At 38.7% G+C, this 22,828-nt stretch overlaps 1 protein-coding gene across 2 annotated transcripts in view; it reads right to left on the reverse strand.

The window, feature by feature from the left end:
- Positions 1 to 22,828, reverse strand: part of thsd7ba (thrombospondin, type I, domain containing 7Ba) — a 156,590-nt gene that overhangs the window by 111,449 nt on the left and 22,313 nt on the right. For both annotated transcript variants that reach the window (XM_029459384.1, XM_029459383.1), the window contains exons 2-3: positions 7,017 to 7,347; positions 2,080 to 2,256 (exon numbers count right to left, since the gene is read on the reverse strand). In XM_029459384.1, coding sequence (XP_029315244.1) covers positions 2,080 to 2,239 — 160 coding nt within the window. In that variant the 5' untranslated portion in view covers positions 2,240 to 2,256; positions 7,017 to 7,347. The remainder of the gene's footprint in view (positions 1 to 2,079; positions 2,257 to 7,016; positions 7,348 to 22,828) is intronic.

A 22,828-nucleotide genomic window follows, 5' to 3' on the forward strand; every position in this document is an offset into this window, starting at 1 on the left:
GACAGCAGCAACAACCCTGATGTAATGAAATTAAACAAACACACAGAGAGATGCGAATCACTCTATGCTGCACCAGTCGACAGCACTGATGTGTTGGGAGTTTATTAAGCAGAGGGGACATCCAGTGCTTATCTATGTGATGCCTCCTATACAATTCTTCTCACACTTTTATATATATTTCTGAAATATATAGAAAACCGATAGCTTCCTTCTGCAGTTGAGTGAAAAGCCTTACACATTCTGGTGGTCTTAACATCACCATCTCAAAGTCTATTCTGACAGACTGCGTTTCAGTGTGCTGTGAGTTCACCGGTAAATGTATACCTCGCTGGCTGTTTAAAAGCATTTTGAACAGTCACTTTAATGAGTTAAATAATAGTCCCATGAGCCGCAGTGTTTCAGTTCTCCATTCTGCTCTCCAAGACACTGATGAAGGTCAAGCTTGGCTCCAGCTCTCTGTTTGAGCCGGAGACTTCCAGCTTAGCCACAGCTCTGGGAACTGGCTCACACAAAAGCTTTACCCCACAATGCTGCTGGCCTAGATAGACACACCAAACACACAATAGGGTGGCTGTGCATAATTTAGAGCACATCTTTTCTACGTAGACAAGTCCAAAATTGAAAGGAAGCTTGTCAGCCATAATCAGTATTCAAATATAATGTCCAATGTGAAGATGGGGAAGTTAAATAATTTGCCAACATGAACCTAATACTTGTGATATAAAGCTTGGAGCTGCGTCAGAGACAGTGAATGTGAGACATACGTGTGGCCCCGAGGAATGTTTGCTCATTTATACCAAACTTTACCAAATACGCCCTCGTTCTGTAACACAACGTGTTTTATTGTACAACTGTTCTTTTCAATTCAGTTGAAGTTTCTGTTGTTAGATGATACAGTCCCTTAGTTTTCCCTGGAGTCAAACAGTCATCAGGAGACGGATGACTGGATATATTCAGAGATGTTAAATTTGAGATTCCCTTTCTAGTTTCGAAAATGGTTCTCATTTCCAGTCAAGCAACCATTTATAAGCCATCTTAGCCCTGCAAGGATGTCAAATCCTCACTCTTGGTGTTCCGGAAACATCCTTTTTGAACATACGCTCTTTCAAGTGAAATTAATCAATCTCTTTATCACTTGGGCAGTGTCATTACCCAACCACAGAGTGAGAAATGAAAGTGCTAATCGCACAGCAAGTGGGGCGTTTGTGTGGGAAGGCCAAGTTTCCCTCCTAGAGCTGCTTTGGAAATGCATTTTCAATTGAATTTGTTAATAAAGTGAAGGATGAATGTGTGAGATTACCTACACATATTTTTTTTTAAAGAGAGTGAAGTATGACATCAGCTTTCAATACAGTTATCCAAACAAGATCCTCTAACAAATATGATAAAAGTTTGGATATAAAATATTCCAATGATGCACAGAAATTCATTCAATTTTGACTCGACATTCACAGAACAATACATGTACGGCTGCATGCTGCTCATTAAATGCATGCTGTTCATTAAATGACATGATTATTTACTGTGCACCAATGTCTCATTAAGCGTGTCACATAGCCACTGCATACACATCATTACGCTAACAATTCAAGCCGCTTGTCACCACTGGGCTCGAGATGGATAGCCCGTCAGAAAGAAGGTATTATTATGCTAACTGCCCTGGTTTAAGGGCCTTCTCTTTTGATGATGTCGAATAGCAGCCTGAGGTTTGTGCCTCCCAACAATGTGTATCAGAAAGAGGAGGATTACTTTGCAGGAGGAACTGGTTGCACTAAAAATGAATGTAGTTGTACTGCATTTGTCTCCTATAATGAGAACTTGTAATGACTGTCTAAGTGTGTGTGTGTGTGTGTGTGTGTGTGTGCGTGTGTGTGTGTGTGCTCACTCTACTCTAACCTTGGTAAATGACGAGCAGCTAAGTTCTTGTAACACTCATTGTGTGGAATTTTAATTGACCACATCCAGTGATTTTGCTCCAGAGATGAAAGACCTGGATGATTGTTTTATTGTTTTAGAATAGTCAAAAAGGGGGTGTTGATTATCACATTAATAATAAAAAAGAAGAATTCAACATTTTACCTGCTTTCCATGAGAAATTATGGTCCTTAGGAAACACAATGTCTGACTGGACTGTAATGGAAAAGAGCGACAAGAGGAGGAAGAAGCTGAGGTAGTTCCCGGCTCGTCGTGTCCAGGCAATGACCCCAAAGTCATATTTTAGAGTCATAGTCCAGCCCATTGCTTCCTCTCTTACTCCTGTGGGAAGAACATGAAATTCATCAGTAAGTCACTCCTCAAAATGGAGATACACATGGGCCGCAGAAACCAGAGGAAGAGACTATGTGTAAGCTCTTTAAAAATGGGGAGAGCAGAGAAGGTGTCAGCCACTCTGAGGCTGCTGTGTATAAAAGTCCCACTGAAACTTCCAGCCCAGAAACATGACTTTCAGTGTCACCTTCTAAAGTGCATAACACTCTCTCGCACATGAATCATATTGGTCTTCTGCTTTTAATTCAGCATATGAGTGTGATATCATGCCTGCTTCTCATTCCAAATACACCAAAAAATAATTAGTCAGAGAGGCTAGAGAATCTCAGCCTCCCAAGGCAGAAGAGGACACATGTATAGAAGGAAGGGGAGACTTTAAGCTTGCAGTAATACGGGGTATTAGTACCTTTTTTATTGCAGCTCATTTATTCCTATCTCCTGCTACTGTGATTCATGTCCTAGGAGTGTTAGGGATTAGTCCTGGATTCACTAGGCCTCTAATTATGTTGCACAATCAGCAAAATTAATGAATATGGAATTGGATCTGTAACACCTGATGCTTTGAGAGACTAATGTTATGGTGTTCATGACTGCAGTGATTCATTTTCCAAAAACAAATGTTGCTATTATTATTATCAGCTTATCATCCCACAGAGAACTCTCTGCAGGTCTTTTTTAATCATTCTGCAATCATGAACTCCACGTACAATATGAAATACTTTCTGATTTACAACAAAACATGTGACACATAATTAGGCAAATAATTGAATACAATTGCATGAATCATGCGTGTTGTTATATATAAGGGTATAAAAACAATTGAGGAAATGAATGCCAAATAAAGGGTTACTATTTTATTCACAAATTGGTATCAGGGATTATTCAGTTGACAATTAGTTTTAAATGATTCGATACAACTGTCTGTGTGGTCTTTAAAAGTTGGAGTAGGCAACTTTGAAGATAATTATCCCAGCCCCTCCCTTCAGGCCTCCCTCCAAACCAACTCCCCCAAAATATCCTTATCCTTATCCAACTCCATCAAATACTAGGGTTGGGTGCAAAACTGACCGAATTACGTCAGTACTACAGAGGTCCGATTCAAGTTAAATCAATCTGCGCCAAATTTGGTTACCTGAGAACACATCTGGGTGAGCGTGAACCACAGCTCTAACGCAGCTAGCTGTGCTTGTGCAGAGCTGCTCAGGTTGGCTATAGATAGAAAGAGAGAGACTACTTCACCCCTGCAGCTTGTTTAACTTCAATTTACAGTGAGTTGGCGAGCTGAAAGCGGTCGCAAGCGTGGTTACACTTTTCTAAACACAACGCAGACAAGGCTCCCTGCAATATTGCACAATGCAAAGCTGACCAGGGCAACACTCAGACACACGACAGGGTTCTCACCCTGGTTACAGACTGACAGGCGGGAGTTTGTGGAGATGGGTGGTTGTAATTTGTGTTGTGTGTAAAATGTTCAAAATAAATAACAATAATCATTTCATGCGGATCAAATAAAATGATTGGATGGGCTTATTACAGTCCTGCTATAGCCTCAGATACCATATTTATTTTCTCTTTTTTGTCAGAGCACTTGATTTATGATTGCTGTTGGGAGCAACATAGAATTTCAACAAATATAATAAAGAAATTATTCTGAAATACATTGCATACCCTAGCTTTAACGTTGCAGTTCACCACAACATGGTGGGTTTACATGCTGCCTTGTAGTATCATAGAGAGTATTTGATGGTAGATTAACCACTGAGAGATTTGAGATTTAAGATTATTTACACATGGTGTGTCTGTGAAAGCGCTGGGTGCTTGATAATTCTTTTGCTTGATTTCATTAAGGGAAATTAGATTTAGAGTTTTCTGCTTTAGCTTAGTGTTGGTGGGGGCAAAATGTGTTTAATGAGAAATAATTGCAAGGTGGAGATGGCATGGTGCCTAGAAATGGGCCGCCAGATGCTTAGTTTTTGATGGACTGTCCAATTCTCCTCCAGGTTTGATATGTTATTCCAAAGGCAAAAGTGTTTTGGTCTCAAATTCAGGGTTTGGCGTTCCAACATACAGCTCTTTCTGTATTTGTCCTTAATACCAATCTGCAGCACGAGTATCACATACAGTACTATACAGGCACATGTGTGGCACATCATTTGAATTCCGTCAACTCAAAGAATAGTGATAGGGTTAACTGATCTCTCTGATTTAAAGAAATGATCCACTTTAAATGTAATCTTTGCACTTCTTATGTTTTGTTTTATTAAAGCTGCCTTTGTCTCACATTTTGAGATGGCTAGAAAATTATTTCTATTTGGATGAATGAGCAGAGTAGTCTGGCACTTACAGAGCCATATGCCAATTAGACACCTCTGCTTGCTGATTACTAGCCAACCTCTCCGGCTGCACTGCTCTGGAAGCCATACCTGACTGCACCCACATTACATCCTCCCTCTAGCCAGTCTAATTTGACTATTCATGGGACAAGCAGTGCTCTCAATAGGCTGAAAGAACATGTCACAACTGATTGGAAAACATGGTCTTGAACAAAAACAAGCAATGAAAAGAAGCCTGACCCCAAGGCATCCCAGTATTGGTTTTCAAAGACAGACATTCAAGATTACCATAGTGTTAGATATGGTTTGCAAAATCAGAAGACTTGTTGCTTTTCTTCAAGCCTATCAGTTTAAAGATTTAGTGGCAATTGTGTTCATACAACTCAGACTTGGACTCATCCAGGCAGAGGGGGAATGCAGGCTATCCTGAAAATCTTAAAAAAGAAAAGCTCTTAAGCTGCTAAATATCTGGGTCAAATGAATCATGCCAGACTCTCAGTGGTCACAGAAAACCTGGCAAACCGCAGTGTGGCTCAGATGCAGCTGTGCATCCTGTTAGAAACTCCGTGATCTGATGGAATGCAATCTGCTTCTCTGTCTGTTGTGGTCCCTGTTTGGGGCTCACTTGCTGGATTCAGAGAGCAAGGACCCCTGCAGCTACCATAAGGGAACAGATGAGCAACACTCCATAGCCTTCTCTTTCACAGGTGGTCACAATAATTAATGTTTGATTAGATCATTCCAAATGAATGTCAAAAGCTAATTTGGTATGCTGAAGCTCTAAACAATCACCATGTGATCATCAAGCTTCTCTTTAAATGAGCCAACCACACCAGTTCTGTCTGGAGTGGAAACAAAGGCATTTGATCCCAGTGCATTTTTTCAGAGATGGCAACCTCTTCTCTGGATTTCCACATAATTATGCAGCCAACCAGCGCATTCCCTCTTCACATTCTCAGCATAAATTACTGCCCATATCCCTGTGCTCTTCTTTGTGTACTGCACCCAGTATATTCAGGTTAACACAGCTGCAAGTATGTTGTCCATGATGTGGTGCACGTAATTGTTTTTGATCGGCTTTGGCAATATCAAAAATAGAAATCCATTCTCTACCCAAAGAAGCAGATTTTTGCAGATGTTTTCATTGGCAGGAATGACCATGACAACATTGAAACAAGCAGACATGTTGTCAGTAACACCGTTTTTTGTATTGCTCTGATCACAGGCTTGTGGGTGTAGCTGCATAGATCTGTCACTGCAGGACTGATATTTGAGAATATTGCTGTCCATCTCCATTTTATTCCTGAAGTCTTCTGACACAGTTTTCGTTATTCTATTCAGAACTGTAACAAAGACAATTTCCAAATTAGTCTTCACAACAAACAGGCACTGCTGATTGCAAAGCAATTAAAAACAAGCATGCGTGTACAGATCAGCTCAGTGTCTTAGAAATTACATCCATACTGGACAAATCTACACCTCCCAATTTATGTCCAATGGCAGAAATCAGTGCAAAAGCAGGAAGTAGTGTGCCTATTATATAGTCATGCGTATTGTAAAGGTATGGAAGCTGGGGTTCTCGTGTATTGCCAGTTTAGTGGAAAAGGCCCTGTTCACTCGTTGAAGCACACAGTGTCCATGTCACTCTGCTCTGCAGTAATACTGCAGACTGACTCTCATCAGTACCGTAGCTACCTGTGCTCTCCACTGTAGAGCAGTGAATCATTCAGCAGTGGTTTCACTCACTTGTTCACTTAAATACTGTTCATTGTCAGTGTTTAGCTAGAGAGGAGAAACTAAAACGTCAAATAACATCAATGATATTTCTTTAGCAAATATCTTAAAGAAGATTTAGATGGTTGACTGTCTACATTAATCCTCGAATTTACTCATTCCTCCCTAAAGCAGCAAGTAAAATAGCCATCTGAGACTAACATTAACATTACATACCCAGCACTTGATAATGTTTCATTAGCATTATTTATAAATGTGCATGCTGCCTGAATATTTTAGTTTTTTCCCCAGTAATGTCAGTACGTTACTGAATGCAAGACGCTTCTTTTTAAACCGCAGGTTGAGCAAATAACTTCTGAATTTAAGGAGAGATGTTTTCGATGGTGGATGATACATTTTTACTAATAATGAGCCTGAGGTGACTGTGTGAAGTTGAATTATACTTTGCATCAAAACAGTAGGCTGATTATTTCATGATTCCATCACAGTTTTTCTTAGTTTAGTTTGGTTTAGTTTCAACCGTGACAAAAAGGTTGTCAATTATTATAAATTGTTATAGTTTCCATTAAAAATTAAAGGCAAAATGAACACTGGTTGGGACAGATATATCAAAGCAATGTAACTGTACCTTAGAAAAAAAAACGGAAATTACTAAATTGACACAGCATGATTTACAAGTACCTTAGCCAGATGACTGCCAGTCATCCCTTTGGGTGATCTGGTTGGTGCAGTGGCTGATACTTTTTACAAGTCGTTCCACAGTAGACAGGAGCAGGGCAGAGGAAGCCTCCAATGACGTTAAGTCTGACAGTAAATCAGCTGTGCCAGGCTTTCCGCCTGAAGCATCATGCAGTGGCTTAATCCTGTGTGAATCAATGTGCAGAGGGCTGGGACTGTGTCACACCTCCAGCAGCACTGAGTGGTATTAACTCCCTGGCGCTGGCTCTGTCAAGTACCCACCCACTGATGTTCCCACCAGGGTTGGCACAAGAGTCAGCCTGGGCTACAGGGTCTGAGTAAAAGAAAGACAAAAAGAGAGAAGAAAAAAAGAGACACTGATATAAACATCTGATTCCACAACAAACAAAAATCTGACACTTTATACAATGACATTCTCAAGATTGTATTTCATTCACATGATGCATTGTTGATAGCTATCTTACATCGCAAAGGTGTGCAAAAGCCTACAAACTGCAAAAAGGAATGAATGATTTACAATCCATTCATGTATTCTGTCTTATTCATTTTATTATTTATCTCATCAGAAAGATCTCAGAGAAACTGTCTGTGCATGTAAATAAGGATGATTATGTTTCCCAAGTTTAGATTTGCAGTGTGGTTGATGTCTGTCAATTTTACAATAAACTGCAAGGCTTACAGTCATGATTTGTCACTGCCTATGTCACAATCAAACAGTAATATCAAAAGACAAGAGTGTAGTCCAAGAGTAGCAGTTTGGGTTTTTTCTGTCCTATGACATTCAATGAATACATGTCAACTTTCGAGCCCAGCCTGTTCTTGGAGCTCATCTAAAGGAAACTCTGATTCTATTAACACCTCCTGCCCTTGTCTCCCATCCACCCCAACCCCGTCCCTATTGGCCCCACCTCTAAGCTTTGCTCCCTTATTGACCTTCCTGGCCACGCTCCTGAAAACCCGAGATCCCAGTAACCCAGACCTTATTTCCCAAGGCTTTTAAGTGCTTTGCCTTGCCATTGCATTGTGGCCAAATGAGCTTGTCTCTGAAGCTGAACTTCTCCTACCCTGGCTGGCTGCTAACTAAATAAAAGCCAACAAATAGGATGGAAGAAAGGTGCTTCTGGTGGATAGAACAAAATCAATTGCAAACTAGCAGTTTCAAGTAGGGACAAACATTTCATTTAAACTTTATTCAATCTCAACTTTAGACTTTTACTACAATCAAAGTGTATACGCTACGTCTTACTGTTTTCTCACCTCTTGTGCATTTCTGCATCTAGCTATAGTTGTTATTGCAGTAATTGTGTTGTGTACTTAAAAAACATAGACAACATCTAAGAAATCTAAAAATAATTGTTTTAACAGAGGATAGGTTTTTGTAGTAATATGGGAAGACAACGCAAGGACAGCATTGTCTGTCTCCGGTCTGTCCACCACTTTAGTTCAGACTGAAATATCGCAGTAACTATTGGATGGATTGACATTTGGTACAGACATTCATGATCCCCTCAGGATGAATTGTCAATATCTCCAGCTCGCACCATCATCAGGCCACACATATTGCCATCTGCCTCAGCTGTACTTTATGTTTGTACTAATTAAGTAAGCAATGTTAGCATGCATCGTAAACATTATACCTGCTAAACATCCCCATGTTAACATTGTCACTGTTACTAGAGTCTCCAAAAGTAGAATGGGAGCCAGACCCTTTCCCTTTAGATAAAGCTTAAAGTAAGGGCTGGCTTAGACTTGCCTTGAACCATGACCATAGTCAAGCTTTTATAGCCTTAGACTGCTGGTCTTACACCAAGCTCCTCTCTCTTCCTCTCCCTCCCCATCTCTCTCTCAATACATGTCCCATGGATGCACGTTAATATCTCAACATCCCAGGCATTATCCCCAGAGTTTTTGTCTGCTGCAAGGCAGGGGTCACTAACTGGAGGACCGCGGTCCGAGTCCGGACCCACACGCCGACCTAACCCGACCCGGACACTGGTTTAGCGGTTCAGGAAACTCACAGACCAATTACATGCGAGTTAAGCCATCCCACATGATGCTATGCAGCCAATCAAATCTGTGCATTCCAACCGGCGAACATTGCGACTCTGAATACAAACAGATGAGAGGCGCTGTGACAGACGGAAAGACGAGTTAGCGATACAGGGAGAGAAGACAGAGAAAGGGAGAGAAACACAGACGAAGAGACGAGTGAGCGGCAGACAAGGGAGAGAACAATAACTACTCATGGCGCTCTCCAAGAAGAGAAAAGTCAACAGAGCTTTCAACCCAGAATGGACTCATTCATGTTCATCCTTCCCACTGGAGCACAAAACCAGAGACCGTGGTGCTCATTAAAAGTGGTGATGTGAAACGCCACTATGAGACAAAGCACAACGTTTTTGACCAAACATACCCACTCAAGTCTGAACTGAGGGCACAGAAAATAAGCACTCAGAGCCCAATATGATTTTGATTTGTGACAAAATAAAGCAAATAGTCCACCTGTCAGCATCATCAGCCACAGAGAACAGTTTAACCCAGGATGTGGTAGCCTGGGTTAAACTGTTCAACTGTTAAGATGTGTTGAGAATTATTTATTCTAACAGTGGTTGAGAGTTAAATCAAGATGTGAAACAGTTAAAGAAAAAGGGAAACTCAAGCTGCTGCAACACTTTATTTTATTTTTCTAAGATTAAACACTTTATTTTAAGATGCACAATTTTTCAAAAGCTATTTTATTTATTTTCTAAATTGTATTTTTAAATGAAGCCCGAGAAGAACATTATATACATCTACAGTAATATATATATATGTATAGTTAAATGTTAAGTGACAATAAATATTGTCTAAATGTTTTAAAATTGTACTTTCTTTATTAGTTTTGACGTTGATACAGCTACTAGGCTACTTCAATATATATCACACTAATTCATAACGCATGTTAGACATTATGACTGCTCCGGACCTTTGCTCGTGGAAATGTTCTCTAACTGGACCGCTTAGAAATGTAGTTGAATACCCCTGTTCTAAGGAAAGGGTGTGTTATTCTATAAAGACTGTAAAGACCGCTAAGGCAAATTTGTAATTTTTGATATTGGGCTATATAAATAATATTTGATATGTGTATGTTAATTAGATGCTAATATTGCAACCTGTACATTTCATAAAACAACCTGTACAAACACTTCACCAAAATGAAAGTTTTATAATTTAAAATAAATGTACTGCCTGGTAAATCATCAGACCCTGTCAAAATCATATTACACCATGGAAAGTAAAATAAATGTAATCTAACTTTTTTCCAGATGTATTTACAGATTATAAGCCTCAATATCAAAGAAAAAAATATCAGAACCATTATTCAAATTTAATTAGTAAAATATCTGGCTTGGATATGTGATCAGCCCCTTAGATTAACCATTATACAACGGAGAGTTCTGGTCCTTGATTATGATTGGCTGAGCCATATTTGAACCTGTTGTCAAATACTCAAAAAACACACAGCTTACGACTGCATTACAATAGTATCACTGCGCCAATGAGTCACCAAATTTACTAAGTGGTTGGAAGAAAAGGACAGGATAGAAGAGGTCAATAAAAACATTTCCCAAATGATATAAACTAACATATTGGCAATATGGTTGCAACGCGCCATAAAACCAAAAGGAGATAAAGATAAAAAAAAAAAAAGAAAGTAGAAGCGATGAAATAATACACAAACAATTACAAAGATGCCGATGATAGAAAGAAAGAGAGCCTGCAGGGTTTTATGTTTGAGCAGCCAGGGAACCCACTCTGTCCTCAAACTGCACCAACGATCTATGCTAAGATTGCTATTCAAGTTTTTAGTTTTAGTTTTGTTTTCAGAACTGTTGTCTTTTTTTGTTTGTTGAATGTTGTAAGGTAACAATGTGTAAAAACTGTTTTTTTTAAAGATATTTTTCAATAGTTTTGTAAGGCTACAAGACAATTAAGAGACTATTTTAAAGAGGTATGATGATTTTCTATCAGCACTGTTTTGTAACATGCTGTTGTGAAAGTGTTGTGCTGATGTGGGTGGATGTTGAACTTGACCATCTCCTGTACATCACCATATGTCAAAATATTTCTAGCTGCCTTCTCCTACAATTCATTGTTTATTCAATATATTCATAAATAAATAGTAAAGCTAAGACCTTGATCTCATCCATATCATCTCAATGTATGTATGTATATGTTTCATGTCTAGGCTTGGGGAGTACTCATACACCCAAAACTTTCTATATATCATGAAAATCTTTCTTCCGCTGCACATCAGCAGACCAATGTCAGACTTAACTATGATGCTTTGACAATAATCACATCACTTAAACACACCATATATTATGTAATCTTTCGGAACTGGAATTTGAAAATAGTTTTCCCAGACTGTTAAGATGTTGTATGTCTGTATTGGCTGAAAGAGAGAGGTATCTCTATTCTGCCAACACCTCAAACTGTCTGGCAGTCCAAGAAGCTGCTCCTGAAGCCAGGGTTGTGAACTCAATCAGCTGCATGTTTATCGTTGTTGCACGGAACATACTATGGCTCTTTCTGGCTGCCTCAATGCGCTGTAGGTGCAGTAGTTAAGCAAGCTGACAGGGTCACACCACTGATAACGGCAAGAGAGAATGTTAACCTAGCTGCCGCCGCGCCACCCGACCTCACCACACAAAGATCAGTTAACTGATAGCATCCATCTTTTTCTCACAAAATTGGGGAATTGGTTTAGGTTTTAAATCTTTTAAATCTCTATATTGTGATTTTTTTCTTTTTTTCTTAGTTTCTGAAAAATAGCTTTGGTTTGGATTGGAAATTGAATAATTGAATTAGCTGGTCTGGTATCACATGGTTCTTTAGAAGATTACCAAATTATAGTGATTAATTACAAAGCAAATGTGATCAGACAGGGTAAATTTGAAAAAGGCTAAAATGTGGCAACAGGATGTTTAGATATATGGACGAGCTGCAGCAAATCTCTTAATCAAATTAGTTACGTCAAATACTATTACAGGGAGGAACTTTACTTCAGTACACTCAAGTGTCATTTTTATTTGACTTACAATCTACAAATTCCTGAACCATCTTAATTACTGTATGTCTTGGTTAGTGATTAACTGATGAAAGTAAAATGAAACCAGGCAAAGCTAAAAACCCACAACTGTGTTAGCATACAAGGTCTCCCAAAATCAAATGTCAAATCCAGAATCAGTGCTGAGTGTGATCGAGTGCAGCTCAGACTCAAATGTATAGCAAAACAATCAGTCAGTCAGGGACAGGAAAGCATTTAAAATGATAAATTGATGCACTTTAATGTTTCATATGATGTTTAATTTCATAGCTAGATCTTCATGCAACATTTTGTCACTCACACATTTCTCTGTTCAAAGCATATCAATAGCCTTTAGTGTAAAACGACGCTAATTGGTGGGATTCCTAAAACAAAGCCGCAGAGCATTGTGTTGTTAGCCAGATAATTCTCACTGAATATTTTTTCTTTTCACACCATAAATATTTCATCAGACATGAAAAAGGAATCTCAGAGAATGTCAAATTAGCGCAGAACAAAAGCTGCTAAATGATAAGGCTTTTTCTATGTATTGGTGTGAACATGCAAACAACAAAGACACATCTCCAAGGAAAAAACTTGGAAACTAAAGTTGCTTTAGGAGAAAAGACAACTCTTCCGTATGGAGAGTTAAATGGTAATGTTTCAGGTACTTTATCTTCTGTAAAAAAATAATGTAACTACACTCCCTTGATGCTGCAACAACATGTGCAAAATAGAGCAAAAAAGGATTTGGAGCAAAAACAGACACCAAAAACAAATGTCTGTGCTTTCTGAAGCAGAGCTGGAAAATTATTCCAGAATGAGGGAGATGGAGAGTTTGAAAGAGAAACAAACCGTTCCTGGATAATCGGATTTGTCTTGTGGGGCTGTTCCACCTGGCCTCCCAGCCTCTACCTCCCATTCATTAAAAAAGCTTATAATTAACACAGCACTGGCTGTAATCCCAGTCACTTTGCCTCCCCTTTTCAATTGATAGGAGTGTCTCGTGGGACTGGGGTATGCAGGTGAGCGTGTCTGAGTCCAGGCTGCTCAGGATCCAGAGGGGATTGTCACCCAAAGAGGGAGCCATCAGTGTGAGCGAGGGGGGTGCCGTGACGGCGTCAGGATTAATTTTGAGGAGGCCTGGTTGCTGAGGCGGGATGATAACATGGGTCAGCAGTTACTGAGACACCTGGACCCTGAAGCCACGAGTGTCTCTCTGAAAAAAAACTGTAAGAGCTGTGTGTATCTATCTGTGTGTGTGTGTGTGTGTGTGTGTGTGTGTGTGTGTGTGTGTGTGTGTGTGTGTGTGTGTGTGTGTGTGTGTGTGTGTGTGTGTGTGTGTGTGTGTGTGTGTGTGTGTGTGTGGGCGGGGGAGAGGAGTGTTTGATACCTGCCTAGCCTGTAGAAGATGTCCAGAGATGGCTGAAACCTGCAAAAAAGTCAATTATACAGAGGAAATGTGGAGGAGAGGGGATCCATGGGTGAAATTAAAAGCCTGGTTCTTGTGATAAGTGGCGACGGTGTGAAGTCACCAAAAAAGTGAAGAGTTCTGTAAAAAAAGTCAAACGTTCCAGCATATTGGAGAAAGAAGAGGTTGCATGGTAAGTTAAAGAGAGCTGAAAACGTGTCGTAGCTTGACACAAAACTGTGTAGCTCCTGTTTTCTTTGTAAAAATCAACACAATATTAACAATTAACAGGCCTTCGCTGGTTTTATTTTCTATGACTAGTTTAGACTACAATACACTGACCTATTCACTGCTCAATGTGCTGCAGTCTGACAATAACGGTAAAAGAAAACTACTGAATTACTTAATTCCTCTATGCCACTTCAAAGAAGGCTTTGCATAATAAACACGTACATTTTAGTCTTTAAAGCAGAATTGCATATTTTTAGATCAAGGCAGTCGAGACATTGCAACACTTTTCAAATAGCGTCTGTCAACAAGTAAACCAATAAAAGGCAGGCCACAGACAGTCAAGAAATGCTACAAACAAAACAAACCAGGACTTAAAAACACAAGTTTGGACTTAATATTCAGACATTACTTTACAGATTGTAAGACAAGGCTTTGGTTCATGCATGAACACACCATTTTTGTCTTTTGAGTCATCAAAAACGTTATTATTATCTTTCGCACTCTCTCAGTTCTAAATGTCAGAACATTATGTTCACTTTGTTCACTGACCTTTCCAAACCTATCAACACTGCCAGCAGCACTAATAACACGCACAGCTATGTTTCTATCTCAAGCTGTGCTATCTACATATATGACACAATGACCCAATTGCTTTGTGATGAACTATGGTTTATTAATGTGCTGAAATGTGTGTGTGTGTGTGTGTGTGTGTGTGTGTGTGTGTGTGTGTGTGTGTGTGTGTGTGTGTGTGTGTGTGTGTGACATTATCAATCCAAAACTGTGTGGTGGATTAGCAGGTGTCACATGAAGGTACACTTTATCAGAGGTTTGGTAAGGCACGGACATTCACAACAGTTTACTTCTTTGGTTTATCAAAATAAAGCAATCTTCTATATAATCTACACATGGGGACCAACACAAACTCAAATGTTTTATTTGTTCCAATCCATGAAACAACACAAAGACATGTGGTAATAGGCAGAGACAGCTAACACACACACACACACACACACACACACACACACACACACACACACACACACACACACACACACACACACACACAGCAACTTCTACTTCAAAGTCTCTTCCATAAAATGAGTAGTCCAGGCTTCACTGCGTCAGAGCTCAAAGTTCACATTTTGAGGTTTGAGGGAAACAAGTTGGTGCTTTGTGCTTTAAGGAGGCGCCCATATTGTTCAGAGAGATAAGGGTTCAGGACAAAGGCTGAAAGGCGAAAGGAGAAAGGCTGCTGGAGAGACCAGATTCTGAGTCTGTAGCCATCTGGATTAGCAGAGTGCAGCCGTGGACGGAGAGGAGAGCAGAGAATACGAGAGGAGGCTGGCTCAACGTCTGTTACTGGGAATTATGGTTCCATGTAGGAAAGGCACTCAAATGGGTGACTTCCTGTATTGATTGATGGGTGTTCAAGGGATTAAACCTTAACCTTAAATTGATCCAGTTCACTTTGCCAGTGTGTATACAGGGGAAAAGTGCTAGTCTCAAGACAGCCGTTACATTTCCCTCACTGGTTTCTTAAATTTAATTGCCTATTTATCCTGTTTGCATGCATGAACCAATACAGCAGCCTACAAATAATAAGAAATCTGGAGTTAAAAATCCAGAAAAAAATTAAGTTCCAGTTCACCTAGGGTATTATATACACTTATTTATCAACCGACAACAAACAAGATGGAGCGAACTCCACATTTCGCATGTTGCTTCATCAGATTTGCTTTGGGCTTTATTGCCATCAGGTGTGCCTTTAAATAATCAGGTGTTATGTATACATATATACACTGTATACCGATATATATATATATATATATATATATATATATATATATATATATATGTTTATGTTACATTTCCATAAGATATCATAAATATGAGTAGAAAGTACAAACAATATCATCATAATAAGTTATAGAAAGAGGGTACTAAACAAAATACATAATTCATTATGATACATTACAAAAGGGAGGAGCATACTATATACAGAATTCAGGGCTAGCTTCACTAAACAAGTTGTGGTGCCATACTAAAATCTACCTGTCACTTCAGCAAAGACAAAAATATAATTTACAAACAATGTCTGACCCAGATCTAACAGACAGTCATGTGCGCAGCAAATAAGGCAGCGCTGTTAGCTCGCCGGTAAGATAACTGATGTCACTCACAAGTGTTGGTGCCACACATGGAAGGTTGATGAGCAGGAAATGGAGATGATAGAATGCAATTTGTCACTCACTCCACATATATTTATGTAGCGCGTAGCATGATAGGGAATAAGTACCTTCTCTAGTATCAAGTACACAGACAATGTTTTGACAGCTGCAATTAGGCTATACGCTGTGCATGTGAGCATTTGATAGGAATTGTCTTCCTTCCTTGCAGGATTTAAAAGAATACACAATCATTTGTGAAGATTAGTCAGTGAATGATAGCAACATAATGATGATAGGAGAGGCAGGCACTCTTGAATGATGGAAACATCATCATTTGTGTCTTCCTGGTAGATGATTGGCTGCTGTGGATCCACACTCACACTTTAGCACACTCTAGGGCTGAATCTCATTTGCAAAAATATGTGGGTCGTGATTGTGATCATGATTTTGCTGTTGTTGTTTTATGACTTTAAAAGAAGCTCCTACAATTTTTTATGAAAAGCATCTTTAATTGTGCATGTTTTCTTGAGGTTTCTCATGATTTCAAAGCTTTATTTGTGTACAGTTCATGATTTTTTATCTGTCCTTGCCTGTCTTTAGCTATACAGCTAGATGCCAGACTGTATAATTCAGTACTAAAATATGTTCTCTATAATGTATTTCAGTGTTTCCTGTTTGCTTTGGGCCATGAGGAAACAAAATGATTCTGCAAAAAAGAAAAAAGCCGAATAATCATTTTATAACTTTGTAGATTATGTGTGTGGTAATGACCTTCTCTGTGTGTGCTACATATTCTTTAATCACTCCCTGTCCCACACACAAAAACAAAGATCTCTTATTGGCTGATCAACACGATCATGGTCAATATAGAAATGGTCCATTCTGCAGAAATGCCCCTTGCTGTATTCTAGTATTGGGTTCATAATGTTGCTGGTTCAACCTACAGTAAGAATCAACCAGGCATCTTGTCTTTTGGCTGCAGTAACTGAAAAAGATGGCGGTGATCAGCAGGCTTATCATTTATATTCTATTCTACTTTTTTTAAATAAGGTTAAATACATCTAAAATGTTGACCCTTATCTTAGTGGAAACATTTCCTAATATTATTGAAAACTAACTAGTAGGACTATTGTGTTGCTTTTATAACTAAAGCCCTAATTGGAGGAGATTAATATTCCAGGGGTCCATAGTAAAATATTTGCCCTGCTCCTCCCCCTTCTTCAGGACGCCATTTAATTCATTACAAAAATATAGGAGGCTCAACTACCGCAGAAAAAATATAATTTTCTGGCTTAAATAGAACTCAAGAATATTGTTTTCGAAGGTGGACAGGATTTAAACTATTCAAGCAACAGGTGCACCAAAAAAAAGGCAATTAGTGAGTGCAATTATCACTGGGATAGGCAGCCTGAGCGTCTAAGAAATATGTTACAACCAAGTAAACTGCATTCCATTCCAGTCCATTTGTTTTTGAAGCATCACAGGTTTCTATTCATAGTCCACAGAAGTCTGCGTAGGAAGGGGATCAAACACTAGACTGTTGCCCAGGAGATCGGTGTTTGTGTCATGTATGAACCCAAAAGTCCCCTTTCACTTGTTTTCATTTACGTAATAAATGTAATATTTTGAGCCAAATCCTGATCTTTTACTAAATATAATCAAGTGGTGTTGTTGACTAAACATAACCCAGTAGTTTTGCTGCCTTTTTGTTTTGTTTTATTTTAATTTACTACATTAACCACGTGTTTAAAACTGTGGCCGTAATCCAAGAGAAAATGTTTCCCTCTAAACCTAATTGAGAATGCAGTTTAGTTGCATGGGAACATCATTTTATAGGAGACCTCCCATAAAGAAACAAAGCCCATCCAAATGTGGCTTATGTGTTAATAATAACAAAACAAGTGACACACATGTGACAATCACAAGTTACTATGCCATTAGAAGCTGAAGATTCTTGCAACATAGCATGTAGAAGTTTACAAGTAACAATGGTGTTCTTGTGCTGACAGAAAGAGGAGTTCACATAGCACTCACCCATTTAGCACAGAATGTGAACAAAAGATTGATGACCAAAAACATTATAAAGAAAAATAAATGTTTGGAACAAAGCTCAGAAGTGGTTTCAGCTCTCTGTATTCCAGACCTGTTCAATCTTGTACCAGTCACAATGTGTGGAGTGCAAGGGTTTGACAGGCAGCTGTCAGAACTTTCCTTTAGTGTTTGAAACCCGGTGACAGATATGGTATTTCTGTAATTCCATTGTAAAGTAGTCGTACTCAGAGAATTGATGGCTTTGCATCTAGCGAATAAAAATGGTGACATGGCACTTAGCTCAGACAATTATACAATACAGAGACAGAGAGCCTGTATCAGCACTCCATGTGGGTAGTGAGGGCAGGAGAGAAAAACTGGCATCTTTAATATGTGGCACTATTATAACACACAAAACATGGAACCATTTAGCATTTTAAATGGATAAGAGTCAGACCTAAGGGATAGAAGACCGAATTCACTATTATATCCATTATTAAAACAATACAAGTAATCCTATTTAGCAAATAAAACCATGGTTTCACCCACAAAATATGTCCAAAAAACAGATCTGATTACTAAAAGGTTCATTTTCTACTGCTTGTGGCCATAGTATAAAAGGAAAACATTAACAGAGTAGAGTGGCAACATACCCATTACATCGTAACTTGTATTGATTATTATGAACATAAAATATAAAAACAATATGTTCCTTTAATTATGCAGTATAATAACATTGTTGAAATATGCCTCCAGTTACTGTTTCCTGTAGCAAATGCGTTTATGTTTTGCTAGCAAGGAGGCATCTGAAAGCAGTATATCACAGTCAGGCAAAATAAAGATAAACTTCACTCAACCTGAGAGGGATTAGGATTTAGAAAAGGGTACACCAATTTTGATCCAAGAGAGACCAGTCATTTCCCTCTCAGTCTGCACGTCATGTTACAAAAATAGCACCTATGGTATTTGCTGAAGAGACTTGTACAAAGTGAATAAGACAGTCAAAGGAAGGTTTCCTTTCTCAACCAGTTAATTTACCACAGAGTCAGAGCAGGAAAGACAGAAACTGAATATCTCAGAAAATCAAGCGCTTCTCGTGTGGATAACGTGCAATAATGCACCTATATTATATCATCATGCTGGGAGAATGCAAACATTGATTTTTTTTTAGATAAGTGATTGGATTTTGATTGGAAATACAACTTTAAAATGACCTTTATTTTTAAATGTTCACTTAATGAGTATGTCAGTATTGATTTAATTTAGTTATTTAGATTCTCCGGGATGGAAACCTATATCATTTTCTGGATGCGTTTGTTCTCATACAAGGATTTTAATAATTAATTATGTATTAGTAACAGCTTAACCTTTATATAAGACATTCTGCATCACTAAGCCACATTATCTTTAAATCACATGTGTTACTTGGAGGAGAATACGTCAGTAAAGATGCTTCTACGAAACACACTGCTGCCACGGCACTGCATGATTGCATCATATCTCTAAAACAAGCAGGAGGATTTTTACGTCATTTGTAGCAGATGTCTCCCATGGCTCTGATTCAGATGTAAATATTGTTTTATTAGATCCAAAGGATAAAAAGGATAGATCGTTTTGATGAAATGTAAAACTGAAATGTATCTGTAATTAAATTATTTGTATGGCAAGTTTGGAACACAACACAGGGGGATCATTAGATAATGTTCCCACACTACTGCTTTCATTACAATTACAACCTAGTAAATTAGTTTAATATAAGAAGCACAGTCTCTCCATCACAGCATGAACGGAATCGTCCATAACATCTCAGCTAATTAAGTTTAGTCACAAGCGTCAACCTTGTGGAGCATATTTTTAATTGCAGAATTTAAGTCACATGCAAAATTATGAGACCATAATGCGATTAGTCAGCTATATACTGACTGAGCAAATGTTATTTTTATTTATGACAAACAGCAGGGTAAGGTATTCAACATGACTTCAAGGCCAAGAAAGGAAGAAAAAGGCTTTTAGTTGAGGGAATGTACCAACTGATCAAGATACAACTCCTTGTTCTTTGAAATAGAAAGCCATAAGGTCAATGGTAAAAGATAATTTACACGTTACTCCTATTGACATGGGTCGTGCTGATCAAGAATATCTCTTAGGAATCATGTGGACCATTAAAGTAGGACTGAAAGTACTGCTACCTCACAATTGGAAATTATAACAAGCTGGAGATGCAACAGCACAGCATGAGCTAGGACTTGAATCTATGCATACATATAGAATCTACATCTCCAATTTGACTCTGACCAAGGCAGCCCATCTAAATAAAATCTCTCAGCCCCCTGCTATACAGTACAGCCCACAATTCAAAGGCTCTTTCATGGAACAACTCTTGTTGTACAGAGAGGCTGATAATGCCAGTGAGACAAGACAGAATCAGTTACAGCTAGCTAAACAATGCCTGCTATACGGTATAATAACTGTACCTTGTTCATGAGCATTGTGATTCTCAGACTAAAACTGACTCTCTGATCTCATGCCAATGGTCCATGAATTATTTTTGAATCCTCAAAGATAAGTGGAGCTTGGTGGATAATTTTTGGTGCTTTGAGGTAAATGCAGCAAGATGAATGGCTATGCTATAGCTGGAGCTTACTTTCTTTAGAGTTATAAAAGCCCAGCTCGAGGAGCAAGCAAAAACAGATGATCAACTCAAAAACACACACATACAGTGTGTGTAGCACTGAATACCATCATCAGAAGGAGATTGTCTTCCTGACCTGAGCTGGTTTGTCCTGCTTTGAACACTTTGTCAATACAAAGACAACCTCAAAGCAGCAGCAGAATAACATATTTGTGTCACATAAGTGGCCTGTGGAAGTGTCATGTATAGTACACATCAAAATCTGTGAAGTGAAAAGACAACTGGAATTCATTTCAGCCATTGATCTATGAATTTCCCTGGAAGGGATCAAGACAATTGATCTTATTGTATCATGTAGATATATAGCATAGCATGGAGATGAGCAAACAATGTAATTGTGTTGTTTCTTGCATTGTATGCAACTATTTGACATTAGCAATTATATAATATTTGGGGTAACATGCCTCCAGGAGTACATTTTCATCAACGCTCACATTACATCAACCTAAAGTTTAATCTACCAAATGTACACCTTGTTTAATGTTAACTTGATGAATAGACTGAAACAATTACTCAAGGAACTCATATATTAAAAACGTCCATACAAAATGTACAGACAATAACGAGATTGCACCAAGAGCTGATGCTGTGTATTGACTATGTGAGGGTTAGGGTTGGAGGTAAAAGTCAGAAGATGAGTCTGCCAGTAAAAGAATACAAGAAAATGTTTCCATATGCTGGGAGCATTTCAATTCAAAAGCGGTCAAAGCATTCATTCACTTCCTGGTTTGAGGTGGGGTCTGTCAGTGGAACACAGTGTTACCACAATGGCAGAGATACAACAATTGAACTGCAGTGCAATACTAAATGTATATACAGTACAAACTTTACTTACTTAAGAAATTGCTTAGTTACTTATTGCAGAAAATTATGCTTGAGGCAAATTCTTGTACGTTATGAAATATACATGCTCTTAAAATAACCTGATTTACACAAAGGCAATCAAACCTGACTTTAATATTTCCTCTGTAGAAAGAAAATGTTTGACTGACATGTAAAACCTCTATCAGCCTGATATCAGCCTAACCTCAGAGAGAAAAGTGTCTAGGTGTGTTGTGTATAGGTTCTGACAGGGGCTGTCCATCAGCAGAGTGCTCTGTCTGACCTTCTCTGCTGCTGAGCCCATTACGCTTCAATTAACGACAGCGGCCTGCTGCGACCAGAAGGAACAGCTGCTGGGCCCACATGGTGGTAATTCAATGAGAGTCCCAGACAGGGGGACACAAAACTTGATCCACCAATCAGACACACCTATGCACAAGGGGATACAAATTTACTCTGCTGTATTGAGCCTTGAGACGGAGGAGTGAGAACCGTGACCTGGACGCCATGAAGCTCTCACAGTGTGCGAGCGATAGTCAGAAATATTGCTGAGCTTCACCATATGGGTAATTCGATTTCGCATGCAACAAAAATCAGATTAGTGGCTATGCTCTCAGCTAATGGTTACTCAAAGTTCATGTTATAGCAATGCGATAATACTTTTCAATTTTGTTTTTATAATCATTTGAGTGGGTGATTATGGTCTCGTTTTTTTAAATGTGCCCTCTTCTACATTGTCTTCTTTTAATCCTATTAAAAGGGTTTCGAAAGTCATAAATGTTTTTATCCTACAATGCTTTATAAACAGGGAATGTATAAAGAACTTACTGCGTAAAGAACTACAGCATAATGTCTATCCATTGTATATGAATAAATACAGTTTCTCTTTATATAAAACAACAGTAGGAATAATACATGTGCTTCAAATACAGTCTCTAATATAAGGAATGTGCTGTGCAGAATGACACATGGGTCAAACAATATGAATACCTTTACTGATTAAGTCTTCTTTCATAACAAAAGGATCTAGAATGTGTACAACTGTGGACTACACTGGTAAACTATTCGGCAGAAGTGTTTGCAGTGAAAACAAGCAGGTGTTCTTTGATGCATCTTGAGCTACATTATTATTATTAAGTTTCATGGTGCGTCATTTTTCTCTACTGCGCCATCAAGTGGACAATAAATGTAAAACCGGCAGAGTGATTATAATGACATGGCTTAGGTGTGTGAAGCACTGAACCACTTCAGCCAATTGTTGCGAAAATGGGTTCATCACTCGAAGCTTCTAGCGAAGTGCAAGGCTGCAGTGGATGTAAAGTATCTTTGCCCTGAAGATTCTTTGACGCACACATATAAGACTGAATATAA

Source organism: Cottoperca gobio, chromosome 21 (genome assembly GCF_900634415.1).
Source record: "Cottoperca gobio chromosome 21, fCotGob3.1, whole genome shotgun sequence".
In the NCBI taxonomy this organism is placed as follows: domain Eukaryota; kingdom Metazoa; phylum Chordata; class Actinopteri; order Perciformes; family Bovichtidae; genus Cottoperca; species Cottoperca gobio.